General features: G+C 39.2%; 1 protein-coding gene across 4 annotated transcripts in view; it reads left to right on the plus strand.

Moving 5' to 3' along the window:
• The window catches only part of LOC148402575 (plexin-A1-like), a 178,090-nt gene extending 171,595 nt beyond the window's left edge, over window positions 1–6,495 (plus strand). For all 4 annotated transcript variants that reach the window (XM_088359936.1, XM_088359963.1, XM_088359955.1 and 1 more), the window contains 4 exons: window positions 390–559; window positions 1,321–1,533; window positions 3,001–3,151; window positions 4,062–6,495. In XM_088359936.1, coding sequence (XP_088216062.1) covers window positions 390–559; window positions 1,321–1,533; window positions 3,001–3,151; window positions 4,062–4,157 — 630 coding nt within the window. In that variant the 3' untranslated portion in view covers window positions 4,158–6,495. The remainder of the gene's footprint in view (window positions 1–389; window positions 560–1,320; window positions 1,534–3,000; window positions 3,152–4,061) is intronic.
• Window positions 6,496–24,170: the final 17,675 nt, after the last annotated feature.

The following is a 24,170-nucleotide window of genomic DNA, read 5'->3' on the forward strand; positions in this document are numbered from 1 at the left end:
GAACCATATTATGTAAATGAATAAAAATAATCAACCCAAGACAACACCAGAATGGTATCATGACCTGCTTCAGCTAGTTAACGGTTGAGGAAACATGTCTCTGAAGTCAGCAGGAAGCATAAAGCAGCTTTAATATCACATCCTCAAAATTATCGTCTTCTTGAAAGCATCATTTGCCAATGTCTTTTTGCTTGACTTTGTTGAATGCTCAGATCAAAGAGGGTGCAAAGAGGATGCTGCTTCCCAAAATTTCAGGAGATGTTATTTGTTGTAAAACAGATGATTTGGTCATGCATGCAGGGCAATAAAAGTGGATGACATAGGCTCATCTCAGCTGAGTGCATTTTTTGGTTTTCATAGCTTATCAGCGTATTGACCTTCTTCTTCAGGGCACATTACAGAAGTTTGTAGATGACCTCTTTGAGACCATCTTCAGCACAGCCCACAGAGGTAGTGCTCTGCCGCTGGCCATCAAGTACATGTTTGACTTTTTGGATGAGCAGGCAGACAAACACTCCATCACAGACTACGATGTACGACACACCTGGAAAAGCAATTGGTAATTGTCAATTATTGTTTTGTTTTTTTGCATGTCCTATTTCTAATCTTCTTCATGGATGTCAAGTGAAAGAATGTGGTACGAAAGCAAAAGGAAATATTTTCTATAAATGTCCAATATCAATAAATAGGAACGGCAATGAAAATTGCCATACATTTGTTTTTGTTAGAGAATATTACGCATATGTTCGAGCGGAACTCTTCCAATATTTATTTGTTTCTTAAACATGTCTCGGTATGCACATTAGCTACAATACAGTCATATTAATCAACTTAATGATTACATGATGGTAAAAAAATATTCCCAACGGAATTAAATGTTGATTAATGAAGGCGAGGTATAGGACTACTTGGCAGGCGGCAGTTGAGGTGCTGTTGTTTCTGTCTCAACTAGTTATCTCAGTAATTCTCCACTTTTATCCACCAAGCACCACTAAAACAATACTGAACTCTCCAAGTGCCACCATCATGATCAGCATTAAGTGGCCGAAAGTGTTGTTTCAGACCTGAGAAATATTGAATATTTTTGTAAGCCACTGGAATATTTATGCGCAACATGAACATGAACGCTGCAAAAATATAGGATCTTATACAAAATAATTAAATAATAGTTTCTTTAAACTGTATTGCACATGAAAGTTAAATAAAAAAAAAAACTTTACTTTACTCAACATTTTGGGATGATGACATAAAAGGCAATAGATTGGGTCATTATTTCCATGTTAATGTTTCTTTGTTTGTCTTTCTCTTGCTTACACGCAGCCTCCCTCTGAGGTTCTGGGTGAATGTGATCAAGAACCCCCAATTTGTGTTTGACATCCAAAAGAACAGCATCACGGACGCCTGTCTGTCTGTGGTGGCCCAGACCTTCATGGACTCCTGTTCAACATCTGAACATAAACTGGGAAAAGATTCACCATCCAACAAGCTCCTCTACGCTAAAGACATCCCCAACTACAAGAATTGGGTAGAGAGGTAAATCTTTAGTAGCATTCAGTCCAAGTGGGTATGAAAGCTGCAATATAAATTCATATGCCACCTGGTGATCAAATGCTGTCTTAAATTTTGAGTGAAAAGTTGTTTGTGAGCTGCTGGGTGAGAGAAAAAATGGTCCTCAAAGAGATTGAAATTGTTTGTTTGTGGAAGTGCAAACAGGTAGCTTGAAGTCAGACTACAAAGTCGGCGAGAATAAATGGCGAAAACATTTTCTGCTTTCTTGCATCTTTTCAAATCAGCATCTTGCCTCCCAGCTCATTAATATACAATATGCAAAAGGCCAATTCCCTCAGATTTTTTTTGTGATCCTTCTCATCAAGTGATGGAAACGACAAAGGTGATAGGATGATTTGAGGCAACCGTGACATTATTTACCGCTCACTGAAAACAGCCCCTGGTTCACCCTTCATCTTTTATTCAGCACCGAAATGTTACTCGGCGTCAGATAAGTTATGCACCACCGATGCTCGCTGTAGTTGCCTTTCATGGGTGAGTCTATTAATCTCTAAGTAGCTTTTCAAGGCTGCCTCCTCCTTAACTCCAGGCGAGACAGTGTGAAGTATTGTGCGGTTAAATTTTTTGAGCACAACCAAGTCAATCTATGGCAGCCCAGTTAGTATGGTAACATTGATACTGTTCATAGTTAATAGGCAAATTACAAGACCATAAAACCATAAACACACAGCCAAGGCCTTCAGAGATGAGGTAAGATGTACTGGAGAGGGTTAATTCAGCTGCACTGTCTATTGCTGCAGTTAACCTTCTACAAAGTTGAAACGGCGACCCTGAAAACAGTTATGTCTGAATGTTCAAATAAATGTATTTGTCATATTGACATGGAATTATTTCAAGCTCCCCATGACCCTGAACAAGATTGGATGGATGTTGAGCATGTGTTTAAAGCAAACCCACTTTGAGAAAGTGCAAGCAGTCACGGTTAAAGCAACTCTTTTCCGTCAATTTACCAGTGAATAACAGATCTTGTTCATAACAGGACTACACTGTCTTGTTATGAGGATAACATACAATGTGTGCTCGAGTCACAAGGAACTTGAGTTTGAGTACACAATGGTAGACACCTGCCAATAATTTTTTGGTTACCTGCAACTTTAGGCCTGAGGCCAGGCCTCTAATAAAGCCTGAGAAAGTTACATTGGAGTCTCTGGATTCAATTTAACACAACTTCTTTGCCTCTTTTGCAACTTCAGCTCAAAATTTGGCCAGGGTTCCAATACCTTTAGGCTTAATCGGATGTAAAATCCAATTAAGTTTGATAATTCCTTTTTGCCGTTGAAGTAGCCAAATTTGGGTTAGTGGTTTTGAAAACAATATTTTCCCCTATTGATCTGAAGATGCTGCATACGCTTGTTAATTTTCTTCCTTTCTTTTCTCTCAAGCAAAGTGAAACCAGATGACAATAATGACTGTGCTGATCCCATCCTCCAGGTATTACTCGGATATCTCTCGTATGCCAGCCATCAGCGATCAGGACATGAGTGCCTACCTAGCAGAGCAGTCCCGCCTGCACCTCAGCCAGTTCAACAGCATGTCTGCACTACACGAAATCTACTCTTACATCATCAAATACAAAGACGAGGTGAGGTTCCACTCTATTACATTTGCAATTCATTCAACTACACGGGCAAACTCTCTTCATCACGACAGCCTTGGTAGCCTGTTAAAACAGCACTTCATTAAACCCGCAGAGCTTCACATCACACATTTATCAGATGAACGGTGTAATATGAAAACCCCCAAAGCTACGTCTCACAGTATTGTTTTGCAATCACAGATGGTCAACAACATTTTTCCATGGTATATATTTTTTAAATGTTTCTCTCTTGTCCTCTGCTGATTATCACCGTGTCGTTTTTTTCCCTCTCGCATGAGAGATTCAAGCACTCGACTTTTACTTGCCTCCCGTGGCTCGTGACGGACAGCTATTTATATTCTCATCAACCTTTGATTTCCTCCACTTTATCACAGTTTTATGATGAGATGTCTCCTTCCTTCCTTCCTCTCCATCCCCCTATTGAAATGACTGTAGCTGTGTTGGCTGCTTGCAGCTGGCTGCATTCAAACATTTGCTCCCCTTCATTACGGTCTATTATCAAGGCGAAGGTGGCTGTACAAGTCCCACTTAAGATGCATTTTAAGAGCATGTTCCACACAATAACATGAATGTAGATGCAGAATGACGCATATGCATCCCAAATCACCCTTATTCATTACACAAGTTGTTAACATCAGTTTCCCAACATAATCATTAGCAGGGAGCTTTTTATAAGCATTAGCTCATGCCTGGGTTAAGGAAGATCACAATTGTTCTATATCTTTGGGCAAGTAGTGTTTTATAAATAAAATTTAAAATGTGTCTAAAATTAAGTAACCTTCTCACATGACGGACCCTTCTTCTGAGTCCACTTAGGTAACGCTAAACTTGTATGTTTTCAGGACAAGAGTGCAGCAGGCAATAACAACAATAATATTTTGTCTCTCTTCATCAGATCCTGTCAGCGTTACAGAAAGACGAGCAGTCGCGAAGACAGCGGCTACGTGGCAAGTTGGAGCAGGTCATCGACACCATGGCATTGGCTAGCTGAGGGTTAAAACGCTCACTCGGCCAGGCAAGAAGCCTTCCCGTAGACAGCTTTGCGCTCCCAGACATGTGAAAACTGAGCTTGGCACCATTTTGAACAACAAAAGACAGGCAAAGGAAACTACAAGCTCATGAAGTGACAGCAAAGGCTGGAATTAATTGATGACATTTTGTTTCTTTTTTACTGAGCTGCAAACCAAGCCTGGAACAACCAAATTGAGCAGTTACTCGTAGAGGACAGTGGTTGACTTCTCTAGACGCAATCAGGACTACGACCGAGGTGCAAATTCAACAGGCTCAAACGTAAAGACAAAAGGAACCAGGATACCTGATCCCAATTGGGGATTTTCCTTTCCTGTTGCCATTTTCCAGTGGGAGGTCATGCAGATCCAGTGTGACTCCTCATCAGGGTGGACACTGAGGAGCTTTTGCTGTGGGAAAAATCTTCCTCTGGCAAACTCCAATACCTACCGACAAGGAGTCATTATAGTCAAACAGTTTTATTTTTAAGTTTTAAAACTCTGCTTTTGGTCCAATGTCGCATTTTATTCCATCCCCACCAAACTGCCTCCTCTCCTTAGTGCTGTACGCCACTCGTGTTTCTGCTGAATTTGCACAAGCTAAATCAAAAGAGAGCAAAGGATATATGAACACATTTATAGCTATATAAATACAGACCTTGTTGTTTGAATTGACAGAGTTGTTTTGCATTTAATGTACAAATGATAGGTTTGACAGGATTTGATATTTCAAAGTGAACAAAACAATAGCAAGGAAAAGTCGTTACGTGCCATGTTTTACTTTGAATGTTGTTCAGTGCAAAGAGACTTCTTTTCTTTAGATGAAATGTGTTATGAAATGTTGTCATGGTAGTGAGACTTATAAAAATAGGTACTTGGAAAAATAGATATATAACTTGCAGAAACGTTCTATATTTCATCAGGTTTCCATCGAAATGCCAAACTTGGTATTTTTAGGATCCAATTTGTTTTACACATCCTGCATACGAGTCGACTCGCCCCACCCTTCCCCAGTCAGAATGTTGGCGGGATGACTTGGTTTCCCATTCTGCGACCGTCTAAACAAAATAGTGGTACGGCAAAAGGTGGATAAAACTCACCTTGAACAGGCTGTCAAAGAGCTTTTTCATTTTGGTGCGCTTGTTTTCCTAAAGCGGATTAGTGACAGGAATTTGGAGGGAATCCTGGCGGTCTTGGCCAAACCCTCCAAAACATTAGAGGTACATTTCAGTTCAGTTCCTTATATGCCTTTTATTGTGTTTCCATTGTAACCACCCAAAATTTCAGATCGTTTTAGTGAGCTGGGTGGAGCTATAAACGCTAAAACTGTGACTTGCAACAGACGCTGGAGTCCCAGTCGCATTTTAAAGTGTTGCACACTGCACTGTAAACCTTCCATGTTGCTAGTATTGGATTTATTTATTTATTTTTTTCAATTAAAAGTTCATTCATCAACAGAAGCCGACACCCAGTGTTGGGAACGCAAGCCTCATCAAAGTTTACTGAATCTGAACTGTACCGTGTTGGACTGAACTCAAGTGTACCACTTGGTAGACGTCGTATGGATCTCCCCTTTCTTTTAAAACATTTGACCAAGTTTCATTGAAAAACAGACCTGTTTTGATGAGCTGAAAAGGTTAGAGAGCTGTGTAATTTTTGTACTTTTATTCCAATCTGCAGTCAAAAAAAAGGAACACTATGATTCCATTCTTAAAATGTGAATGTGCTTCGTGCTTTCTAAATTGTATTTGATTTTATTTATTTTTGTGAGGTTTGTTTTCAATGTACTGAAGGCCTTTCTCTTGCTTCATTTTGTGGTTTTATGAGGGTTAAAAAGAAAATGTCCTAATGAATTTTCTGCATGAGGCCACTTCTCTGTGGAATTTAGTGGGATTTAATTTGAAAAAAAAACAAAGAGAATTGTAATGATTAGAAACCTGTTACTTTAAAACCACTGTTACTTAAGATATCATATCAAGTTCATATCAAAATCTAGTGTTTTCAGTGCAGCATGTTCTTCATGACAATCATGTTGCTAACAATTGTCCAGTTCAAACTTTTGTCCTACTAAATTTTGCTGAGAACACAGCTGTTTGGTCTGGTTATGGAGGGGAAGAGGCTACAAAAAAAGATAAACGTGAAATAATTTATGTAAAAAGGGCCAATGTAAATCCTATGATTGTTTTGCTGAATAGAGCACAAGACCAGACTGCATCAACAACCACGTCTGATGAATTTTTGAACCAATGGAGAAATCCTCAGAATGTTTAACTTGATCAAAGGCACAGTTCTTAAAATGACTTTGAAGAAAATGAGAAATGCTGCAGTGGATTCTTGTTCTTATTTTATAATGTGTCTTTTTCCATCACTATGGCAAAGCAAAATAGAAGTTCTATAGAAAACAACTTTGTCAGATGTATCGGGAACCTTGAGCAAAGCGCTAGTCCAAAATGTGGCTTTTATCGTTCAAAATGTGTTTTTTAATACGTATCAGAGTGACCTTTTCTCCTATTCAAGACACAACACTGTCAGAAGCTGAGGGGGAGGCGATATCTTGGCAAAAGTGCTTTATTGGGAGATAGCTGCCTTCGAATTACATTGGTGATAATGCTTTAGATATTCCAATACACAGTTACACATTAGGGTTACTGAAAACACAAACCGTTCCAGACTCAATTCAATTATCACGTTTTAAAATTAGACAAGCGATAGGTGTTAGTCCTTATTATATCTTTGGTGAAAATAGTGTGTATCTCAAGTAACACACAAGAAAAAAATAGCTCAGTTTATTGGGATGAAAGTTCCATGTTTTTTTTTCCTCCTTTGCTAAATACACTTAAGCGATTTAATCCATAAAAGTTAAATTAAGAAAGCCGGGCTCTTCTTGGTTGTTAAAAACGTGAACAGTTGAATTTCAAATTCCCCGATTTCCTGCTCCAATAGATGTGTCTCATGGGGGTGGTTATGTGGAGGTTGTTGTTGAGTCCAGATGTGGCTGTTGAATGACTGTTTTTCCATAATGATAAAACATGATGGACATTGTTATCCTCACAGAATGGTTATGTGTGTGCATGTGTGTGTGCGTGCGTGCGTGTGTGTGTGTATGTATGTATGTCATTTCCTCAAAAGGTTGCCTCAACCCTAATAGACCCCATACCTCAATGAAACACGGGATGCATCATTCATATGAACGAGCACAGTACAGATATGCTGCAAAGCTGGACTTCCCAGTCAAGTTTAAAGATAAAGGGCTCTATTTTCATGCCCTTTGTAAATCCAGCTGTCTAACTGCATGAAGGAGCACTCAACAAAGTTTTGATGTGTTTGCAGACGTGCGGAGCTTGTCACTGTTGGAGACGGGCTGTTTGCGTTGTTGTGGGCGTAAAGACAACCAACTTGATTCACCACTAATCAAAGCTGCTCCTTTAAACCCTTTAAAATCAGCATGTGAGAGAGAGCCACAGCCCTTGACATGGTAGAAGGAGAAACTGATTTGCTGGAGCCCATGAAAGAAGTCAGGGAGCACAAGCAGGAACTACAAGCAGTTTTCCACTGTAAACAAGTAAAGTTGAGCACGGCGATCACAAATGTATAAAATGGGCACTTGTAAACCGCCTTTAACCCCAATCGCATGCTTATCAACTTATGATCTTAGCCATCCGTAAAAATGTCGTATAAATCATTAATTTGATCTTGGGTTTTTTTACGCTATACACAAATGATTCCTCTAAACTAAATGTGAATTCTCACCATATCCAAATGTCCATCTCAGATGCTCTCTATTACCAGCTGGAAAATGTAACATTCAAAAACCCTCAGCCTTTTGGGATCAGGTTTATTTGACAGGCAAGCCATCAATCAAAATAAAAAATCCCATCATGAAAATATTAAGGAAAGAGAAGGACAGATTCAGACCTCCGGAGGGAATTTGGCCTGGATATCATAAACTGTATTCTCAATCGAAATGACCTGTCTTCACAATCATCTGTGCTTGTCTTTAAGACCCAGTTGAGATTCACTCTACCATTTTTATAATCTTTTCTACAAAGTTTCTTTGAAATTATCAAATATACAGAAATGATCATAGCCAATTGTGGCTCCTCTCCCTTAAGTGTTGGTGGGTGGGTGAGAGTGAGTGAGTGAGTGAGTGAGTGAGTGAGTGAGTGAGTGAGTGAGTGAGTGAGTGAGTGAGTGAGTGAGTGAGTGAGTGAGTGAGTGAGTGAGTGAGTGAGTGAGTGAGTGAGTGAGTGAGTGAGGGAGGGAGGGAGCGAGGGAGCGAGTGAGTGAGTGATTGGTTAATTGATTGATTGATTCTTAATTTTAAACATCTCAAAAAGATAAAGAGATCAAGCAAACAAAAAAAACAGACAAATAAAAGTAATGCACAAATTAAGTTAGATTAAGAAATGAGAAGGAGTAAGTTGAAGTAAAAACGGATTCACCCCTGGCCTCTCTCTGCTGAGCATATTTCTTAAGAGTCAGCTTGAGAATACCAAGCTGTATACTTCATTCTCAGACAGAAGTGTCTGTGTGGTCCAGTAAAGTTCAGATGTCCTCATCTACCTTATAAACAGACCCCTAGATATAACCTTTCACACTTCTTAGGGCTGAAAGCAGCTTGAAATCTTCCTTTTTTCCACAACTATTCTATGCTAAAAGGTCAGGTTTTGAGAAATTTTCTTTCTATTTGGTGGACAGATGATGGGGGACCGTACACAGGAGTATGAAATATTACGAATATAAGCATTTCACTCACCTGTTGTGCTTTTAATGACCTGGCATTATTACTTACATAGGGTTACCCTTCTTTGTCTTCATTCGAATTACTTTTTGCTTATTATCTACTAGTTGGAAGCGCAGCAGCTTTACGCTGTCTCCCATCGCTTGGAGCGGTGGCTAGGCCTTCAAATATCTCAAGGCATCAGATTACCCCGTTCATCTTGCACTCGTGAAAAATCACTCTCTCTCTCTTTTATTTTCCTCTTTGCTTTTCTGCGCCTGAGGGCTTTTCTGGCAGTTCAATCAACCTGATCGCGCTCAACACAAACACTCACTCTGTCCTCCGCTATGCCCTGACTTAGAATAAACGACAAAGTCTGGATTTGGCTCCGGTGCTGCAAGCTCTCAGCTGGAGATTAAACTGTGCTAAGACTCCCTCTGTTACTCCGGAGACGAGGAGCGGATGACATGGGGGAAGAGGAGAGAAAAGATGAGAGATAATGAGAGAAAAGAGGGAGAGGCTGTCGGTGAGATAAGCCAAATGCAGGAAAGCAAGTTGGCCATTGGCCGAGATCTTGCTTATTCTGTCTTCGTGCAGCTTCAATAAATGATGGCCAGCAGGGGAAATAAGATGGCACTCACTTTCAGCCTGCCTGGTTCCTCACCGTCAGCTGCATCAGGTGCTGCAGTGCTAAATTGCTGCTGATAAAAACTGTTGGTGTCCAGGAGGTCTCTCACACTCAAAGGAAGTTGTACAATAAATAGTGATTAAAATAGATTTACATGAATTTCAGAGGCATTCATCATTTATTTATTTCCTTTAAGAACTGGCCTAATTTGAGGTACATTTATTTTTGTTACGTAGGTATCTTTTAGCTGGAAATTGAACTTGAGACAACCATGAAATAGAGCAGTGGTGTCCAAAGTTTGACCCGGGGGTCATTTGTGGCCTGCCATCAATTTTTAGCAGCCACAGCATATACTACTTTGGATAAATCGCAATTGGCACGACCCATATCATTTTCCTGGATTGAACTATGTAATGTGACTCAGTGGCAAAGCAGGAGAAGGGAAAATCCATCCATCCATTTTCTGAACTGCTTAGTCTCCACGGGGGGAGAAGGGAAAATAAAACTGAAAAAAAATCATTCTCATCTTTTATTTTCTTATTTTAAACACAACACTTAAAGAGTGTTTGTAACAATGGGCTGGTTTTATCAAGTGAAATTAATTAAAGGTAAAGAATAATGTGGCCGTTGCATCCTTTGATTTTTCTGTATGTGGCACTTGGAAGAAAGTTTTGGCCATCCAGCTCTTTGGCAATAATGTTTCAGTAACTGTAAGTCTTAAAGCACTAAAAATTAAATGTGTCATTTTTAACAAATTACCATTTTAAAAACTATGTCAAATTGCTAAAATCCAACAAAAGATAGTAAAGACTTTTGTCATTTTTTGCTTTGAATTAGTTTGATTTATAAGACTTTACAAGACCTGTTGCATAGCAACCTCATTAGCTGCAATTGACAGTTGTGCTTTATGAGAAGTGAGAATGCAGTCTTTCTGTTACCATTTCTCTCCTTAGCTAGTTGATTCAGACGAATGCTTACATTTAAATTCATGCTTCATGGGCTCGATAGCAAATCCTCTATTTTTTTTTGGGGTGGGCGTCATCAGGGCTAGTAGTAAGCCCCCCTGCTTCACTGTTATGAGGTTTGTGGTCCTAATCTTGGCTCCAGCTTTCCTGTGTGGAGTTTGCTTGTTCTCAGCATGCTTGCCTTGGTCTTTTCAGGGTATTTTGACTTCCTACCACTTTGTTCAATTGAAAACTCTAAACCCTTGAATCAGGACAGATTCTACATGTTTTATCTGGCAGATCTTGTGACATGTCTACATTTGTATGATGAACTCAGAGACGCCACAGTAACCTTAATAAAGTAACTTACTTTACTGACTACTTGCTGTTAAAAGTAACTTTACTGTTTATGTGATTTTAAAAGTAAGGCAGATATCCAATTACATCAATATCTAGTACATTCGGTATCTGTTGACAACACCGCTCAAAATAAAAATAGCTCTCGGTTTGGCCACTTTACTTACCGTACGTGGAAGTGCATTAGCAGCAATGTTTAGGAATGAATTGTGTTTTTATGTTTTTATTATATAAAATAATGGCTGTCTTTCTAGACATCATTTCACCAAATATTATTTAGAACATCTGGCTTCAGAGCTGTTTTCAGGGACCTGGTTGAGAACTTAAGTAGAGACCATAAGGGAGTTTTTGAAATACATATAAGTTGGCTTATAAAGAGTCATATGAAATACGTAACTGTCGAGTCAGCGAGAAGCAAATCGGTCATTAGAAATTCCGCTTTGGGACCATCTGAGGCAATTTTCACCAACTCAATCTGGGGTAGCTGCTCTGCTTCTCACTGCCTCAACAGGACCTCACCTCACCTTTGCCTGCACAGTCGCCGCACTTTCATCTCTCCCTGTGGCTCAGCAAGTGGAGAGATGCACTGGAAAGCTGGAAGATGAGAACAAACCTGAGGAGATATAATATACAGTGCTAGTCATCTTTGAGGTGTAAATGTTCAACACACACACACACTGACGCACGCACACATCCATCCCCATCTTTTGCTACTCTGCTCCACCTGTCATCCTCTTATCTCTTCCGACCTCACATGGTCACCCTTCCTCTCGCCTAGTCTTCCCGCTCCCCTTGCTCCTACTCGCTCTCTGTATTACTTTTGGCTTAGCTCCAGGCAGCACTGACGTATTGAAATCAGCATGGGGCTAGAAGAGTCATCTGGTGCTAAGCGGAAGATGCTCCGAGCTTTGGAAAAGCGTCTTAACATTTGGTCTGGAGAGGCTGACAAAGACGATCAGGTGATAGAGCAGTCAAGCTGAGCACTGGGCCTCGATTGCCTCTCGGTCAAATACGGTGAGATAACGAAGCAAACTTGAATCCAATGCCAGCCGTTTGATCTTAAGTTAAAAAGCTATTTTCTTCCGGAACCTCAATGAAACCTGCCGCTGTACCGCTGTAGTACAGTTTGGAATTCAACCAGGTTTCTCAGTATGTTTATGCCATTAAAGCGAACATAAACCTCTGCAACATCATGCCAACACAAGATGTTAGCCCAGAATTTTAGCTTCTTACCGTAATAATAATTTAAGGTAATTTAGTTTCTCAGCTTGACAGCAGAAGCACAAGACCCTTCAACTAAAGTTTTACAAACTGAAGGTTTTCTGCAGAAATAATATTGGGAGAAAAGTTAATGTGGTGCCTTGTACTTCCACTTGCCACCGTTTGCATTTAAAAAGCATTCGATTTCACACTAGAAGGCTGCGTCCTATCTGTTAGAAAAACGTTCAATAGGATGTCCACTCACAATTTCATCTAGTGAAACATTTTACATTTTTAAAACCAAATACTCCTAAAATGACACTGCACCCTAATGCAAGAAGGTTAATACAAAAATATAGCCACATGAAATCCACTGAAAGTTTAGCCTGCCCAAAGACCTTGTTTCTACCCACTTTATGGAGTTAAAACATTTACATATATGCATAGTTTCGTATCCAGCTCACAATGACAATGCATATTTGTGCATATCCGATTTGTATCTGAATTTTATCCAGACGTCAAAGATGCCCAAATCTGAGCTAAGGATGTCAAATTGTATGCACTCTCTTTCCACAGCCATGACCTAGTATATTGTAATTGGGCCAGGTAGAAGGAAAGAAATGAATTGTGTCAGTTGAACCATGTAATAATGTAAATCCTGTCAATGAACAGGAAAGATTTGGGACTTTGGGACCTCAAAATAGACTATGTAGGTCAAAGATTGGTTTTAGCTAGTCTTATGCAATTTTAAAAATAAATCAGACAAATCTGTGTCTCAGAATCTTCAAACATAATTTTTCATGAGGGAATAATATTTTTAAAATATGTTTATAATAACATCATGGAGAACTGAGTGATATGTTGAAACATAAAATTTACAGTTCTGAAGTTCAAATCTCGGACCTGGCGTATGTGTTTTCTTGTTTTAGTAGGTTAACACCAGTCAGTGTATTTAAAAACTAAAGAAATAGAGAACTTATAAATGGAAATGCTGAGGACAAACACTGTAATTCTTGCTGAACAATCAAATTCTGTTTTGATTATTTTTGACATAGTATTTGACAAAATGTCTTACTCAGCCTAATTATTTCCGGAATGCTTGAGCATGTTCACATTAGAAGCCAGAATGGGTAAAGCAGGACAAAATCTTGTTGGAGATGACTTTAGTGTAGCAGACAAGGTCAAGGCTTTGAGGGCCTGCATGTGTCATGATGATTATCAGTCAGCAGATGCAGATACGGCATCACGGCTGACAAGAACACCAACCAGCGGACAACCTACATGTATGGACAGGAACTTAGTCCATACCAATGGTGTTTTTGCGTGTGTATCTCGCTCCCTCTCTTTCTTTTGTTTTTCATCTTGAAAATACATTCACTGAGTATCAAGCACATGTCAATGCAACTGGTAGCACTTTAACCAACAGCCAAAAAAGAGCCCACCCAAAATGGCCCTGTTAAAATGATGCACATCAAAGAAAAGAGTCATTAAATCAATTTGGATCACATTCTTGAAACTAAAAATTCAGTATCAGTAAATAAAAAAAACCAACACTCTAAACATCTAAATGAAGCCAACAAGAAGATCAAATTGTGTCAATATAATCCTTTGTTCAATATCAATACATGTTCTTGTAAATGTACTTACATTCATAATACAGGGCAAAGTTAAGTCCAGGTAATTATTTTTTGTTATAATTGGATTTACTAAATTTGGATAAGTGGAGGCACACATTTCCATTCCAAAGACTTGTCTTTCATCTAATAACTATAACAGTACAGTTTGCATGACAATGTGCCAAAAAGAGGTATTTTTGTAGCGCCAACCCCTCAGTGACACCTAAAAGGAATATCAAGTAGAAGAAGATGTTCCCTTGGAGAAATTTGCAATCAAATTGTCAGAACAAATGTACAGGTTTTGGCATCAAAGTACATACAGTTTGGGATACGGACAGCCAGATTAATAAAGTTAGCTGCAACTGTAGAAAAGGCAGCAGCTGGTTGGGTGAGTGAGGGTACCGACAGCGAGCACTCCGAAAAACCTCGTCTGTGCTCTTTTGCTGCAGCAAACTGACACCACAACCTCCATGCATTTTTCATGAATCATGTTGGCTGACAAGGCTCTCCCGCATTCTCTTTGCCTTCAATAACACGCACGCACGCACACACACACACACACACACACACACACACATGCACACAAAACATGCAAGCATCATCTCCACACTCTACTACTCTCCACGTAGCTTTCTACCAAAATTTAATAGTCCTCTTCAACATTCTCTCTAATTTCCTCACTAATACAAAATTACTTTTCATAATGAATATACAGAGAGGTCAGATGACCCACTGTATTAAAAGTTAATACTGGAGAGGCATTAACTAGTAATATATTCATGCTTTGCATTATAATAATAATCGATGTTAGGATACTATTTGAGATGACTAACACTAATTGAGGTTACAATCATACGAGTTTTCAAGTTTTCAAAGATATATATATATATATATATATATATACATATATATAATATATATATTCTATATATAAAGACGTAAAGTTCTATTCCTATATATGTATGGAGAGTCGAATAATTGAATACAAATAAATACTAAATATTCTTTAAATTGTATTTCTTTTGTAATTGAAAGTGACAGTTATTGAAAAAAGCTTAAGGAATAAACTATTGAAAGTGATTGTGATCAAAATCCAAAAAAATCAATATGTTTTACACCACCTCTATAAAATATTGCAACATTAAGAACAAAGTCACTTTTAAAGACGCACTGCTGTTCTGACAGCGGCTGAGTGGCTATCACAGTCAAGGTGTCTCGACTTGACTGTGTATTTTACGTTGGTGAAATATCCAAGCCATTTGGGCTCCTAAAGTGATTCGTTCTTTTTTCAGTTCATATGACTTCAACCAGTAAGTGTCGGTAATGCGCATTGAAGCTGGTGCCACCACGCCGTAAATCAAAACGAAGAAGAAAATGACGTAACTTTCCGTTCACGAACGAGTCGTGGATTGCATTTCCCGTTCACCAACTGAACGGTGTGAACGAGTCAGTGAGTGAGTGATTTGCATTTCCAGTTGATCGCCTGAACGGATCAGGGAGGGAGCGAATCCTGACTTTCCCGTTCGCGAACGAGTTAATGGGTGAACTGCCTTCCCGTGCATCAACGAATCAGTCAGTGAATGTGTTGCGTCTCCTGGCGTAAACTATGTAAGACAGAATGTCGATTTACGATTTGCCAAGGAAAGAAAGAACCACTCACTGAAACACCACTTCTTTTATGCACGTTTTCTCCAAGCGAACGGCTAACTTTATTGCATGAAGGGATGCGCCGTTATGCAACAACGGGGAGATTATGCTTCTCTTTGGGTAATCTTGATTTTATAACACATGTAGTAGTTTTTAAATGATGTATATGCATATGTACGCCTAAATATTGTTATCCAATATATCTACTACAATTTCACATTGGATTGCTGGTTTGAAATTTACTTTTATTATTATTATTATTATTATTTGAATAAACATTTATGTTCAAACTTGTCTGGTGTTTTATTCCTTGTTTTTATATTCGTCAATTAAAACATAAAAATACGACATTTGGTTAAATGCTTTATACGACAACATTTGTAGGTACACCTCATGGACACTTCAATAGGTACACTACACGAGGTAAAAAAAAAAAAAAAAGAATAAATAAAGGGTTAATTGCACAATAAAAGCACATTCAAGCAGTTTTTCCCACCTGGGATCGAACCAAGATCTTACCGAGCAAGAACCCGCATCCCTAACCAGTCAGCTGTTTTGACATGACAGGACACAGTTGAATGCACTGTTTTGTACTAGTGATGTGCATCACAGGCCAATAGAGAAAAAGCTTAAGTGACAGTGAAAAGTGCCACACCCGCCCTCACCCCCACCTCCTGATTGGCTGTTTGAGCTGTGACGTCACTTGGACACTCCATTAGGTACACCGCCATTTTCAAGTGTACCTAATAACAGGTCACTTTATTAGGGAAATATCATGGTCAAAGGTCACAGGTGTCAAGCTCTAGTCCTCGGGGCCGCGTTCCAACATGTTTTCCAAGTGACTCTCGTTAAGCGCACCTGCGTGAAAAGTTTTAGCCACTTTCACGTTCAAAAGGAGCTAAAAGTTTTCACGCACCTGCACTTAACGAGGGAATCACACGGACACTCCATTAGGTACACCACCATTTTCAAGTGTACATAATAACAGGCCACTTTATTAGGGAACTATCATGGTCAAAGGTCACAGGTGTCAAGCTCTAGTCCTCTGGGCCGCGTTCCAACATGTTTTCCAAGTGACCCTCGTTAAGTGCAGGTGCGTGAAAACTTTTAGCCTCTTTCATGTTCAAAAGGAGCTAAAAGTTTTCACGCACCTGCACTTAACGAGGGAATCACACGGACACTCCATTAGGTACACCGCCATTTTCAAGTGTACCTAATAACAGGCCACTTTATTAGGGAAATATCATGGTCAAAGGTCACAAGTGTCAAGCTCTAGTCCTCGGGGCCGCGTTCCAACATGTTTTCCAAGTGACTCTCGTTAAGCGCACCTGCGGGAAAAGTTTTTGGTCACTTTCACGTTCAGCAGGAGCTGAAACTTTTCACGCAGGTGCACTTAACGAGGGAATCACACGGACACTCCATTAGGTACACCGCCATTTTCAAGTGTACCTAATAACAGGCCACTTTATTAGGGAAATATCATGGTCAAAGGTCACGGGTGTCAAGCTCTAGTCCTCGGGGCCGCGTTCCAACATGTTTTCCTAATGACCCTCGTTAAGTGCACCTGCGTGAAAAGTTTTTGGTCACTTTCACGTTCCGCAGGAGCTAAAACTTTTCACGCAGGTGCACTTAACGAGGGAATCACACGGACACTCCATTAGGTACACTGCCATTTTCAAGTGTACCGAAGAACAGGCCCCAAGGACTAGAGCTTGACACCTGTGACCTTTGACCATGATATTTCCCTAATAAAGTGGCCTGATATTAGGTACACTTGAAAATGGCGGTGTGTACCTAATGGAGTGTCCAAGTGACGTCACAGCTCAAACAGCCAAGCAGGAGGTGGGGGTGAGTGCGGGTGTGGCACTTTTCACTTTCACTTAAGCTTTTTCCCGTGGCCTGTGATGCACATCACTAGTACAAAACAGTGCATTCAAGTGCATCCTGTCATGTCGAAACAGCTGACTGGTTAGTGAAACTGGCTCTTGCTTGGTAAGATCTTGGTTCGATCCCAGGTGTGAGAAAATGCTTAAATGTGCTTTTATTGTGCAATTAACCCTTTATTTATTTATTCTTTTTTTTTATCTCGTGTAGTACCTATTGAAGTGTCCATGAGGTGTACCTACAAATGTTGTCATATAAAGCAGTTAACAAAATGTCTGATTTTTATGTTTTAATTGGGGAATATCAAAACAAGGAATAAAACATCAGACAAGTTTTAACATAAATGTTTATTAAAATAATAAAAGTAAATTTCAAACCAGCAATCCAATGTGAAATTGCAGTAGATATATTGGATAACAATATTTAGGCGTACATATGCATACAAGTTATTTAAAAACTACTACAAGTGTTATAAAATCAAGATTACCCAAAGAGAAGCATAATCTCTCCGTTGTTGCATAACGGCGCATCCCTTCATGCAATAAAGTTAGCCGTTAGCTTGGAGAAAACGTGCATAAAAGAAGTGGTGTTTCAGTGAGTGGTTCTTTCTTTCCTTGGCAAATCGACATTCTGTCTTACATAGTTTACGCCAGGAGACGCAACACATTCACTGACTGATCCGTTGATGCACGGGAAGGCAGTTGACCCATTAACTCGTTCGCGAACGGGAAAGTCAGGATTCGCTCCCTCCCTGATCCGTTCACGCGATCAACTGGAAATGCAAATCACTCACTCACTGACTCGTTCACACCGTTCAGTTGGTGAACGGGAAATGCAATTCACGACTCGTTCGTGAACGGGAAGTTACGTCATTTTCTTCTTCGTTTTGATTTACGGCGTGGTGGCACCAGCTTCAATGCGCATTACTGACACCTACTGGTTGAAGTAATATGAGCTGAAAAAAGAACCAATCACTTTAGGGAGTGATTCGTTCACTCTCGTTCACTGAAGAAAATCGTTCTTTTGAACGAATCATTCACTCACGAGCCAACACTATTTTGTACTTACCCAACGCGCTGGTACTTGTATTGTTTGATGTACATGGTGTTCCCACGGGATGTTGTAATATAGAGAAAAATGTGTGCGTTGGCGTTGTCGACATTACCGTGTTTACTTGATTATTTTTTTGTCTGGTGTATGGCTTAGTTGTGTGTGTTATTGAAGTAAAAAAAACAAAAAACGGATCAGTGTGTGTGTGTGTGTACCTCACCGCACGTCAGTAAAGTTACATATTTTTGAAAAATCATCAACTAATATTTTTTTTTCATATTTCCAAAAAAGACCACACAAATTGAAAATTGAGGTAGAAGAAGATGGATGCAAGACAAGAAGGATCAGTCAGAAAACACAAACGAAATTCTCATCCAAAGTTTAATTCCAAACTCCTTGGCAGGAAAGGGATAAAAACAAAGACCAGACTCCCCCAGGAAGAGGGCAGGGTGGATTACACCTAGTGAAACAAACAACCAGACAAGAGTGTGCAAATAGAACTTGGAACAAATTCCACAACAGGGATCTCTGAAAAAAAATGGCACCAACATCATTTGAAAAAAAATCAAATGTGCAAAATGAGTACAACAAATCGCAACTTTCCACTTTGAAATATCAAACCATCTTTTACTGGAGATATATCTTTGAAGCAAATGCCACATTTAAACTACTGACAAGTTCATTTATCTGAATGTAAAATGATAACACGAAAGTGACCAAATACCATATCAAATGAATGTACATGTTCAAAATAATGATAATTGATAATACAAAGGATCTGTGTGTGAACGTGACCTGCGATTGGGCACACATAACCCTAACCCCTTACCCTACACTAACCTCTAACTTACATTACCTTAAATTTTAAACCCTACTTTGAAACGCAAACCCTAGTTTTAAACCCTACCTTGAAACCCTAACCCTACATTGAAAAGCTAGAATGTAACCATTACCCTCAGCCTAAACCCAACCCTAGCCCAAATTTAAACCATAACCCTACTTTTAAGCCAGTGACCCTAGTTTAAAACCCAACTTCTAACCCTAACCCTAGTTTGAAAAGCTAACACTATACATATTATCACATTTAACCAATAACCCTAACTTCTTGCCCTAACCCATTATCGTAACCCTAACCTAACCCAATTTAAAAACCTAACTTTAATTTGAAACCCTACTTTGAAATCCTAACCCTAAATTCGAACATTAACCCTAGTTTTAAGAAGGTCATTTAGTAGTTTATTTCAATGCAATTCACTTCGCTACAAGGTTGGAATTGAAGAGATGGAGCAAATGGAAAAGATAAATGCTGCAGAGGACTCTCACTCTAGTTGCACATATACAATCATACATCTAGGGCACATATAGACAACAATTTGCACTCACACCTACGGGTTTGGAGTGATCAGTCGGCCTACCATGCATGAAACCTACACAGGCACGGAGAGAACATACGAACTCCACACAGGAAGGGCGGCGCCAAAATGAAATCCTCGCATCTCTGAACTGTGAGGTGACGTGCTTCACTGTTTTGTTGTAACTAACTAAATAAGGACAATTTTCTTAATGTTGGCCATAAATGTGTAGTTATTTTGGGGCCTGACCAAGAATAAATATTGAATTGACCACATTTGGACAAACAGTAGAAGATTGTTCAAATTGTCTATGCTGGTTGTCCATGATGCTATAGAATTTGTGAATGCTTCTTTCCATCACGACTCAGTTTCAATCAGGAAAGGTATTAACAATATTTCATTATCATGCTGAAAGCATGTTTTGCTACCGGGCATTTGCATTATGACAATGCTGCACCGCTTTGTCGTAGTGTATCAAACCGTACCAATTTCTACCTGAATGACTCCCATAAATTACTTGTGGACACTCATTAGACATTAGAGAGCGTTCAACAATTGTGTCTTTTACTTATGGGTGCACAGATGTTTGTTTGATTGGTGTTTTGTGGTCTAGCCCGCCTGCAGACATTGTCATCTGCAAATGCTTTGTGTCTGGCTTTCACAGACTTAATTATGATCGTCTTTGTATTAACCGCCTCCTCCTGATAGCACCTGAGGTGTTTTGTTAATTGGGTAAACACAATTTGCTAGCATCAACCACTACATATCACATTTCTCTTTTTTTTTTTTTCTTTTCAAATCAAATTTTGGAATGCGCCGCATCTTCATCCAGAGTGGGCTTTGTTAAAGCCTTCTCACGTGCTGTGTAGCCCACAAGGCACATCAAAGTTAATCTATTTAGGCATCTGGAGCTAACACCGAGTGCTTTCAGTTTTCCAACTCCAATCAATAGCACAACCTTGGTTCATTTGAATCATTCATAGTCTAATCTAGAAAGTAATGGTTGCTTCAGGGCATGATATGCCGTTCACACTTTGTCTATAAATGATGGTGCGGCATTCATGAGTGACAGGGAATCAATGCAGAGGCCGCCGTCTCAAATGAAATAGGATATTTGACCGCTTCACTTTAAATTAATGAGAATGTTAACGCTCATGATGACATGACACATGATTTACGAAGTTCCACTCCAAAGAAAAAACTCACTTATTAATTAAGTAGGAAATAAATGTAATCTTATAAAGTTCATTGACAAGCTTGTACAAACCACTGGATACAAATGAAACATTGTGGTGAATACTTCACATATGAAACATGCTAGTCTAAAAACAGGAACATTTTGCATTTTTTGGTACAGTGTTGAATTAATAAATACATAAGATAGTGTAGAGGATTCAAGTATATTATTTTCTAAGTACTGTATGTTTAAAACCCTAACTCTAATTTGAAACCCCAGTATGAAACCCTAAACCCTAGTTTAAAACCGTAGTTTGAAATCCTAACCCTATTTTGAAACTCTAACCCTAGTTTGAAACCCTAGTTTGAAAGCCTAACCCTAGTTTGAAACCCTAACCCTAATTTGAAATTATAGTTTGAATCCCTAACCCTAGTTTCAAACCCCAATCCTAGTTTGAAACCCTTACCCTAGTTTGAAACACTTGTTTGACACCCTAGTTTGAAACCCTGACCCTAGTTTTAAGCAAATCATGAAAACTTGTATTGCCCAATGCATAACATGTTTTTCTCATTTAAACACATTTTTGGGGTTTGAAAAAATACAGCAAAGACCTTAATCATTGGTATCAAAATGCATAGGAGGAGAAATATTTTTCCTTGTATAGTCAGGTGAGCGGCATCTACTCTGAACATTGATTAGTAAATTCAAAGGATTAGTGCCCAATAAAGTATTCAATAGGTATGTATTAATAGAAAAAATGAGGTTGCTAAACATTTGTACCATGTACAAAAAAACACTCTAAAGTCTTGCAAGAAAAGCACCCGCACAGTACATATACAGAAAGAACTTCTATCCTATAGATGAGTAGAAGTGAAGCAGACGCATTCACTTCCAAAGTTCCACCTTGGAATAATCCTTCATCAGCTATTCTCCTCCTCTGTAATGTATAGTGCATGGGGAGAGAAGTCATGAAAGACTTTTCATGTATTATTGAACAAATCAGCTGCCACTGTGTGGATATGCTACAATTCAGTGGGAGAGCGTGTGTGTGTGTGTGTGTGTCCCCACTTGCGTTAACCTACTGGACGACCAGCGCTTCTGTCAGCTTGTGATGCCCTGTTTTTTGCCTGAGAGCAAAGAGTGGGTTATTAAATACGACTCCCAAGCAAACTCACACATTCGCACACACACACACACACACACACACACACACACACACACACACACACACACACACACACGCACACACACATGCACGCATGCACACGCGCGCGCGCACACACACACACACACACGCATACACTTTTTGGACAGCTCATCTCGGTAATTAGTCTCTGGATAGGTCCATGGTGCACAAAGAAAAAAAAATTCAAAGAGATAAATCAGTTTCACAGGGAAAAGTGGGCAATGTTTGGATGTTGGACTCTCTGTTTTGCGTTTTTGTTCTATTGATGCATTAAAAATTTGTTTTAAATATCCAACCAGAACAATTTTCAAAACAGGATCTCCAAAATGATTGTCCACAAACATCAATGTTTCACAAAAGTGGAAGCAAAGACAAGGTAAAATATTGACGATGTCTCTTCCCATCCCTATATTTAAGGTCTTTTAAAGCATTTCTATGATATTTTTTTCCAAAATCATGTTCTAGTTCTGCACAGATTTTGTAATTTTATTAACTTACTTTTTTTATTTCTTTACTTTGATGAGAAATGTCTTAAATTCTTCTTTTTGTAAATTATTTTAAATGTATTTTTAACTGTGTGAACCCCGTTGCGTGTTTGTTTAGACTTTTAGACCTATTGTTTCTTTATGTAGCGCTGGCCAGCCGAGAGAATGAATGGGCCCGGGGTACACCACAACAATGCAATGATGGATGAGGGCAGCCATTGTAATTATATGAGGACCAACAGGTAACGCAGAAAAGAGACAGAGAGCCCTAGCCTGCCAGGGCATGATAGCACATATAGGCTCCGCTCTGTTTTTTTTCTTTTGTCGTATTTAAAGAGCAGCTTGGCTTTAGAAAAAAATGCATTGCCATGCAAAATAGGTAATTTTTTTTAATGAGTATCAAACGATCCATTTTGGTTTTAGATCTCTGTAAACTTTCTGAAGGTGAAAAACAAACGGTGAAGGTTTTTACAAAGTGTTTTGCAAAAGTGTGGGTTCTATACTTGGGCACATTTTTATTTGTTTTTTGTTTTCTTTTGTATCTCCACAAAAGGTTAAAGGTGTTTGATGAGACATCTTGATTGCTGTTTGTTGGTTGGTTTGACTGAAATCCTTGCAAGACTTTGTAAATTGCGTATTGACTTGAGCACGCTGTTGGTGATCTATTAAAACTAAGAATTCAATCTTTTACTAAAATCTCAAATAGTGGACACTAAATTTTGTGTTCTCTCACTAACAGATTGTGTGTGCTGTTAGAAACAAGTGGAAAAGTGGTGGAGGCCACCATATTAAAAGGAGCAATGCTAGACCACTGTTAAATTTTTACTTTGGATTACAAGGTGAGAGAAACAGAGTGTGGAGTATGAAAAAAACGTCTTTTTAATACTGACCTGTGCGACTGTCCGATTCCACCAAACAAGGTTGTCTCTTGAGTGCAGTTTATCATCACGCTTATAATCTACAAATCAAGCAGTAACATAATAAATGAGCTGGATAGCCTCACCTTGTATCTGGTTGTGTGTTTAAGTACGAATTAGGGAAAGACAGAAATGGCAACGGGAAAAGGTGTATAAAGGGGAACCGACTCCTCATGCATCATACGGTAGCAGGTGGGTACACCCACCGTTTCCCGCACAAGAACACCATCCACTGGGGAAGCAGTAAGAGGTCAGCCACCACAACCCATCCTCCCTCAAACACCCAAGAGTCAGCGGGACTCACATACATACACACACAAGTACACGTTGGAGGACGACAACCCCTGGAGCGTGCGACCTACATTGTGTGTCCTCCTGCCGCAGATCAATTCATCACCACATGGCAGAGGCCCCCTCCGTGGTAAGGATGTGGGGGAGCATTGGCTTGAGAAACCCTGTGGATCCTATACACCTGGGAGAACAATACTAGTTCACTCAATGTTACAATTACAGATTTTGTACATTAGCGAAATGAAAAGTTATTCAAATAGGGCTAAGTAAAGCATACGGTGTAATGGTGCACACCTCATTTCAAATACAGGTTCTGTTTAGCCAGTAGATTTTTTAGAACTTGGATCTATTTTTTGTTATTAATTTGGAATTTTATATTATTTTTCTTTTTTAACGTGGCATATTGCTCCACTCTCAACACGTAACCGGTACAGGAAATTTAAGTTTCATTCTTCCAAGGTGCTACGAAGAACGTCTGAATATGTAACACACAAGAAATTAAATAACAAAAGAGGATCCTGGTTGTACATTAAAATGCTTGCT

This window comes from Syngnathus floridae, chromosome 2, assembly GCF_059516105.1.
Source record: "Syngnathus floridae isolate MCC-2025c chromosome 2, RoL_Sflo_1.0, whole genome shotgun sequence".
In the NCBI taxonomy this organism is placed as follows: domain Eukaryota; kingdom Metazoa; phylum Chordata; class Actinopteri; order Syngnathiformes; family Syngnathidae; genus Syngnathus; species Syngnathus floridae.